General features: G+C 35.4%; 1 protein-coding gene across 1 annotated transcript; it reads right to left on the reverse strand.

Annotated features, from left to right (window-relative positions):
• Positions 1-5331, reverse strand: LOC126713505 (protein NRT1/ PTR FAMILY 5.10-like). The gene is made up of 4 exons (XM_050413264.1): positions 5143-5331; positions 4836-5053; positions 2000-2547; positions 1-1081 (listed from the first exon to the last, which is right to left on the reverse strand). The coding sequence occupies exons 1-4, from the start codon at positions 5252-5254 to the stop codon at positions 268-270; spliced, it is 1692 nt and encodes a 563-aa protein (XP_050269221.1). The 5' UTR covers positions 5255-5331; the 3' UTR covers positions 1-267.
• Positions 5332-7572: the final 2241 nt, after the last annotated feature.

The following is a 7572-nucleotide window of genomic DNA, read 5'->3' on the forward strand; positions in this document are numbered from 1 at the left end:
TTCGCAAAGTTAATTGCCAATGCTCTAATATTATAGAAAATGATGATTATGCAATATATTTACAAACATATTTAGAGGAAAGGATAAAATATTGCAAATAGATATACATGGCTCACCTCTCTACACAAGCCTCACATCCCATATGCTGCGACCATGTATAATGATTATACTGCAACAATATGAGAGCACACTTCAATCTTGTGTATTAGCCCTACCTTATTTGCCTACTACTTACTACAAATTGAAGTCAACGTGATATGACTGTACCTATGTTGTACTTTTCCTATTATAAATGTAAAATTTTGCAAAATATACATAAGGAGCCAATGCTGCTGCACTGAGTCCGGCAAGTAGCCAATAGAAGTAATCAAGATGTGCCCGATTAAGATTATCAGCAAACCAACTATTTTTGCCATCCCTACCAAACACTTCTTCAATGACAGAGACGAGAAAGCTACTCAAAAAACTCCCGACCCCAAAAATACTGATATAGAGGGCAAGACCCACACTTCTTAATTCAATTGGGACTTGATCATAGAAGAATTCTTGTAGGCCAACCACAGTGAAAACATCAGCAATTCCAGACAGAACATATTGAGGAAGAAGCCACCACGCACTCATAGGAATAGTCACATCTGGCATATCAACTAGCCCATATTCTTTAGCAGTTTTGAGCCTTTTCATTTCAACTAGAGCTGCAAATACAATGCCAATGGCAGAGAAAAGCATCCCAATTCCAATTCTCTGTAACATCGTGATGCCAGAGGGCTTTCCAGTAAAAGCCCTTGCTATAGGAACAAAGATGCGATCATATATGGGAATGACAAGAATAATGGACAGGCCAACAAAGGACTGTAGTGAAGCAGCTGGTATCTCAAAGCCAGGAAAAATTGTTCTGTCCATGGTAGCACCTTGCTTGGTAAAGAAAGTTGTGATCTGAGAATGCACAACAGCATATGCCAAGCTCGTAACCCATATTGGAACAAGCCTAAGAACCGTCTTTGCTTCTTCAACGTCACTAACAGAACAAACATTGCCTTCTTTTGAACCATCTGGGAACAGCAAGGCTTTGTTGAGAAACCTGCAACATCAGAGGATTCAAAATGCCCTATAAGAGGACTTGTTATCTAAATTAAATAACCAATTCAAAGTTGTTTTAGTGAGTCAACTTCTATTGCAAGATGAGGAAGAATTGTCCAGTACCTAAGAATCACATTATGGCCTTCTTAATATAAGAGAAGTTCCTTGTACTATTTTCAAATTTGTTTCCCTTTCTTTGTGTAAGCAGAAGTCCATTGTGTCATGCTAAAAAGTTTCATCCTACAAAGATGTAAGAGCCCTCTAATCTCTAAGGTGGGACCACTGTCAGGTGGTATCTGTAGTTTTAGTTTAGTGAATAGCCACATAACATGGATGCATAGTTGTCAACTTCCAGAGTAACTATACCTTACCTTGAATTTTGTGGGGTTTGTGAGGGTGATTGGTTTACAACCCTACCTTCAATTTTTAGAGAGGTTAATTCCTGACTCGAACTTGCAACCTATCGCTTTTGGTGGAAGGCACTTGCCATTACACGAAGATCCGATCTCAATCTTAAAAAGCTTGCAATTAATGCACCAATGACTAATAAGCAGCCTTACCCCCCGACCCCCCACCCCACCTTTTTTCTTTTGCATTGTGGGTCCTTATTCTTAAGGAGTGTCAAGGACAATGACTAGCCCTCAATGAAATCAAAATAGAAGCACAAAAGAGAGTCCGTTTGGAAGCCTCTTGAAAACTTGATAAATTAATTTTACTACTACCAATTCCAAAACTCGATAATTTAATTTTACTATTTCCAAGTTCTTTTAAATTGTCAAAGACATTGTGAGTATACTGAAATAAAAGCTTATCTAAGACTTCAAATGTACCAAAATTTGTTACTGGACCTATATTGCTATATTTCCATTTCCCTTTTCCTCTTAATTTATCATCATATGATGAAATGCATTTATCTTACTTGAATTGTTCAGAGTTATGGTGTGGCAAGGTTGCATGAGCTTCCTCTTCCATAATTATTGCCAAAGGGGTAGTCCGCCAATTTTTAACTGCAGCAACAAAGACTCGACCAATCCTCACAAAAGGGCTTTTCTCATCCCCTTTAACACTATATCGATAAGTCCTGGTACCAAGTAAGAAAACACCCAATCCAACAACCATCAGAATACAAGGAATTCCAAATCCCAAACTCCAACTAAGGTTTTCTTGTACATAGCAAATGACCAACTTTGTTACAGCAGCACTTCCACATATACCAAAATACCACCAGTTGAAGAATGAGCTTTTGGCTTTGCACTCCTCAGGATCTAGTCCATCAAACTGATCAGCTCCAAAAGCCTGAACACAAGGTTTGTGTCCACCTTGCCCAACAGCGACTAGGTATAGAGATAAGAAGAATAAGATTAATTGGAGCTGACGAGTAGAACGTAACATAATTTTGTTGGGGTCAATGAAATCAACAGTGCTTAGAGAAGGAAGCAGAGCCGACAGAGTCAACAAGCCCAGTCCCTGTGATTCATCCCAATCCAAGTCAAAGATTATTTAACAGAAAAATATGACAGAAAGAAGCTTAAAACAGAATGCTTAATAAGGAATTTCTCTCAAAGTCAAGATAACGTATAAATTAAGGTTCAGCATGTGTCTTTTATTTATAGGGCTAGCACAGTAAATAGCTTGACTACCAGAGATAGGCTGAACGGTTGGGGTTATAAAGGGGATTTGATGTGTGTTTCTTTACAAGGATGCTTTGAGGTGGTGTTTATTTCTGACTCCCCGTGATAGCCTAGTCCCCATGACTATTTATTTTTGAGTGCTTTCTCCAAGAGGTTATGGAAGGATGCTTTGAGGTGGTGTTTATTTGATAGGCAGTTGGTCCTTGGGAAGATAAGCTTGCTTGGGCTGTGAGGAAATTGAAGGGGAAGAACTTGCAGAAGATTATTTGTAGAATTGCTGGGTTGTTGTCATTTATCACATTCGGCTGGATTAGAATTGATGCAGGACAAATTTGCAAAGGGAACACTTTTAGGAAATAAACAATAAAAATAGAACAAACCCTAAGCTTCACCACCTAGAGTAGTCTAAAACCTAGGATTCAGCGTGTAGGTTTGCTTGGAATCAGCAACATCAAGCACCAGAAGGAAAATCGGATATCCCCATCCAAAATTTTTGTTAATCTCTATTAAGCCTTCTACAATAGTTGATTATGGGACCTTTAAATAGGATTCCCAAATCACACCTTTGAAGGAAATAAGTAAACTCATAATGGGAATATATATATATATATATATATATATATATATATAAACAAAACAAAACACACACACACACACACACACACACACAAAAAAAAAAAAGAATCAAATCCTTCTAATAGATCAATCAACATCAAGCTGTAAGGCAGGATGCTTGGGTGTAGGTTGTACTTGTGCAAGAATGTAAAGAATAAAGATTACTATACAGAATCTAATTTTGTGCAGTTTCAGGAGAGTTTCTGTTTCTGTTTTTGATACGGATTAGTTCTGTTAGTTTAGGTGTTAGTTTGCTCTGTTTTTTCTTTTAGCAAATAGCATATAAAGCAGGAACAGAATAGGATTGAAAAACAAAAATTTTGCACCTTTGGCCTTTCCACAGACTTATGTACAATGTTGACTGTCTTAAGAGCATTCATAGAAGGTATGAATGCTTGTATGAATGCTCATTAGACCGTCAACATTGTATATAAGATGCCATATATAGGAACTTCTTCCAAGGAAAGATATTAGAAAAATGTTAAGTATTAGTAAAAGTTCAATTGGTTGCTCAACCATTAATTTCAAAACCAGTACAATGTCATCCTTGTGTCCCCCACCTATATATCTTTAAATGGAACTAACAGTTGAAATTGACTTAATTTTTGAATTTTTTACATGTTCTATAATAACCTTTTCACGTGTGCTCAATTTGCCACATTAGCTAGTTTTGTATAAACTTAAAAGGGAGAGAAGAACTAAGAACCCAATTGATATTGAAAGTTGAGGGACTACTTTAACATAGTTAATAATTGAGGGGCCAAATTGAGTAACTAAAAACCTGCAATTTGACATGTTTTATCAACTTCTGCAAATTTCTCTTTCAAGGTAAACAGGCTATAGATAAGAAAAAAATCTCAATCAACCAATTTGGATAAGCATTTGAGTTCAAAATAATAGCTTTAGCCTATCCAAAACCCATTACAAATGTATCCTTACAAAGCTAGTCCCTAGATTTATTCAACTTTAATTCATAGCCTTGAAATGGAGAGGATCCAAATCCATAATGAAGATGTTAACATGTTTAAATGCATTTAGGCATTAGATTTGGGGGTGAGGAGGGGTTTAACTTGCTCTGAGGAGCAAGTTTCACAAACTAAAGAATAATCTATAGCTACAGGGTTAGGCTGTCATTCTTAATATCTTATCCCACTTGTGTTCTTAGTTCTTACATACACGGTTTTACACGTATGGATTTTACATAAGAGTGGTCTCATGAAGTGACCACACAAATGAACTCAATACTATTACTTCTTTTTTATGCCAAAAAAAAAAATCTATTACTTGAATAAATAAAGTCCTGAGTCTCCTGATCACAAAAGAATAAATTGGCGATGTACAAAGAAGTTTTAGCACAAGCAGTTATTTAATTGAGAAATGCTACAAACACAAACCATTTACAACAATTTTACAAATTCTTATTAATTCTCACGTGGGCTCATCACTAATCTCACATTTTTATTACCAATATCCAAGAGAAATTGTGAAGCAAGCAAAGAAGACACAAACCAAGATGTAGATAAGAGAAGCAATGAGAATGGTGCGGTAGCGACCCAGAAAAGAATCAGCCAGGAATGCTCCCAAAAGAGGAAGCAACAACGCCGTTCCTAACCAAACGTTAACGTTCTCCGCCGCAGTGGCTGTGGACTGACCCAGCGGACCCGTCAAGTACGTTATCAGGTTCACGCTTATCCCATAGTAAGCGAACCTCTCCGCCACTTCCATACCTATAATCATTCACAAAACGCAATTTAATTTTACAACCCAAAAAAAAAAATTGTGGGTACTATACTGACTGTAGTGTTATAAGTGTTACCTAAAAGAAAATATGCAGACTTCCAGCCACCTTTGTTTGATCGGAGGACTTGGCGGCCTTTGTAGTCTACTACAGCATCCACAATATTGTCTGACAGAAGTGGCTTGTCCATGATATTTCTTAGATATCTTTCTTTGTTTCTTTCTTTCCTTCCTTCCTTAGAAACATGAGTTGAGTTGTGTTTAGTTTAGTACATCATCATTATGCTCCTTTCCAACTGCTCCACTTTTTCTTTTTGTCTTTTTCTTTTTCTTAACAGTAACATCAACCAAACAAGGAATATACTTCGTACATTTTTTTTTTTTTTTCTTCTCTCTCTTTTTCGTATTTTTCTTTGTTTTCAATTTAATTTAACATTTTAATTTAATATAAAAGCATTGACATCAAATTAAATACAATTTTAGTTAGTGTTATACATGCGCCACAAGTTATGTAGCGTAACTCTTTTAGTTGTATTTGGTATAAAAATATCATTTTGTTATTTTAATCAAGTGATTTAGAGATATACTTGCATCAAACTCAATAATCTATATCTAATTTCATTTAAACTCTTCGCATCCCTCTATTTACATCTCTCATACTCGTACCTAGCCGCAATACCCAAACACTAATCTCATCCTCTCAACACAATTGTGAAAACTACAGCCAGCATAGCATTTTTCTTTCCCCAGACCACCAAACAGCCACCCTTTGATCTACTTTGATTTGTGGCTGGTATTAGTGAAATTGTTCTTTTGTTCCAATCTTGGTTGCAGTGAGAGAGAGAACATAGAAGTTAGAGAGAGAGTGTGTATCAGAATTCAGAAAGAACAAATAAGAAAATAATTTTTTTAGCATTGCTAATTGATGAAAAACTCAATATCACAAACAGAGTAATAGCGAACACAAGTCAACAATCACGGCTGAGTAATAGTGATTACAAGTCAACAATCACGGCTGAACATAGAAACAAAAATATCTGAGAAACTGAGAGAAAGTGTGGGAAAGGGAGAGAAAGTCAGAGATAGAAGAAAGAGAGAAAAGTTGAATCTACAAACTTGTATTGATAATTCTGAATTACATAAAGAATAATTACACAACTACAACGGTTTATATACACCTAATACTTAGCTTAACCGCCCCACATTATGCAGATTACAGTTGCTGGAGGATTGGGGAAGTTGGTTAAAAAGTGGTTAAGCTAATCACCAACCAAATCTTGCACCTAAACCAGCAGCTCAGCAATTCTTAAATCAGTCCAAACGCACCGTTTCACTTCACCACAGAACAGGCTTCAGTAAGTAAAACGTTGCGTTTAGATGCTATGGACGACTAAATTTATCGATTCAAAATAAGTCAAACAAGTGAAATAGTGTCACAAATGCGAATTTGTATTGATGATAGGTCGGGAATTTTCCCTCTCTACAGATGCCACCTAGATTAATTGAAACGTTGCGTTTTGTTTAACTTTCTTCTTCATGTATACACTCCTTCTTCGTGGTCTTTTTCTTCATAGTCATAGACCTATGTTCAACACTAATAAACTGTATCTCAATAATAGTATTAAGAGTACTGTTAATTGTTAAAAAATTTTGAAAGTTTGCTGAAGCTAATGTGGGGTGATTTTTGGTTGGTTAGATAATATTTTTGCTAAAACTAGCATTTGTTGAGCTGCTAATTATGCTCTAAATGCATTTGGATTGGCTGCTATGTACAACTTTTAAAATGCTATTCTAGTTTTCTCCAAAAAAAAAAAAAAAAAAAAAGGCTATTCTAGATATATTTTTCTACTTCTGACTAGCCTCAAAGCATGTGTATTACACGTGTTCAGATACTCTTTTATTTTTATTTTTATTTTTTTGTAAAAATTAATAATTTACATCTATTATAATTTGAAAATATATATTTTTATTTTTCAAACAAATAAAAATGATAAACTTTAGAGATAAGGAAAAATAAAATGAACGTGAGGGGATAAAAGGCTAAATTTTAGGAGTTCTCTTAGTTTTTTTATTTTTATTTATTTTTTAAAATTGGGGGTGTTTTACTTTTATTTTGATGAAAAAAGAATAAAAAAAATGCTAAATTTTAGGGAATAAAAAGATGAACATGAGGAAAAAAAATCCTAAATTTTAGGAGCTCTTTTTTTGAATTCAAAATGAAATTTGTTACTTAACATTTATGACCCTAATTTTTTTTTTTTTTTTTTTTTTGGGATAACTAGAATTTGCTATACTCAGATCAAGCGTGTATCATATAGTATAGTATAGCATCATGCAGCCACGAACACTCTCAAAAGAGGAAGAAGCTGAGCTGGCCCGGAGCAACAAAAAGGTAAAAGACATCAACCATGCAGAGTTCAATGGTGGTTCTCGGGCTTCCTCGCCCTCACTGGATAACTAAGCCACCGGTCCTAATGCCAAACCTTCATATAAAGATAAGCTTGTAGGG

Source organism: Quercus robur, chromosome 2, assembly GCF_932294415.1.
Source record: "Quercus robur chromosome 2, dhQueRobu3.1, whole genome shotgun sequence".
Taxonomy (NCBI): Eukaryota; Viridiplantae; Streptophyta; class Magnoliopsida; order Fagales; family Fagaceae; genus Quercus; species Quercus robur.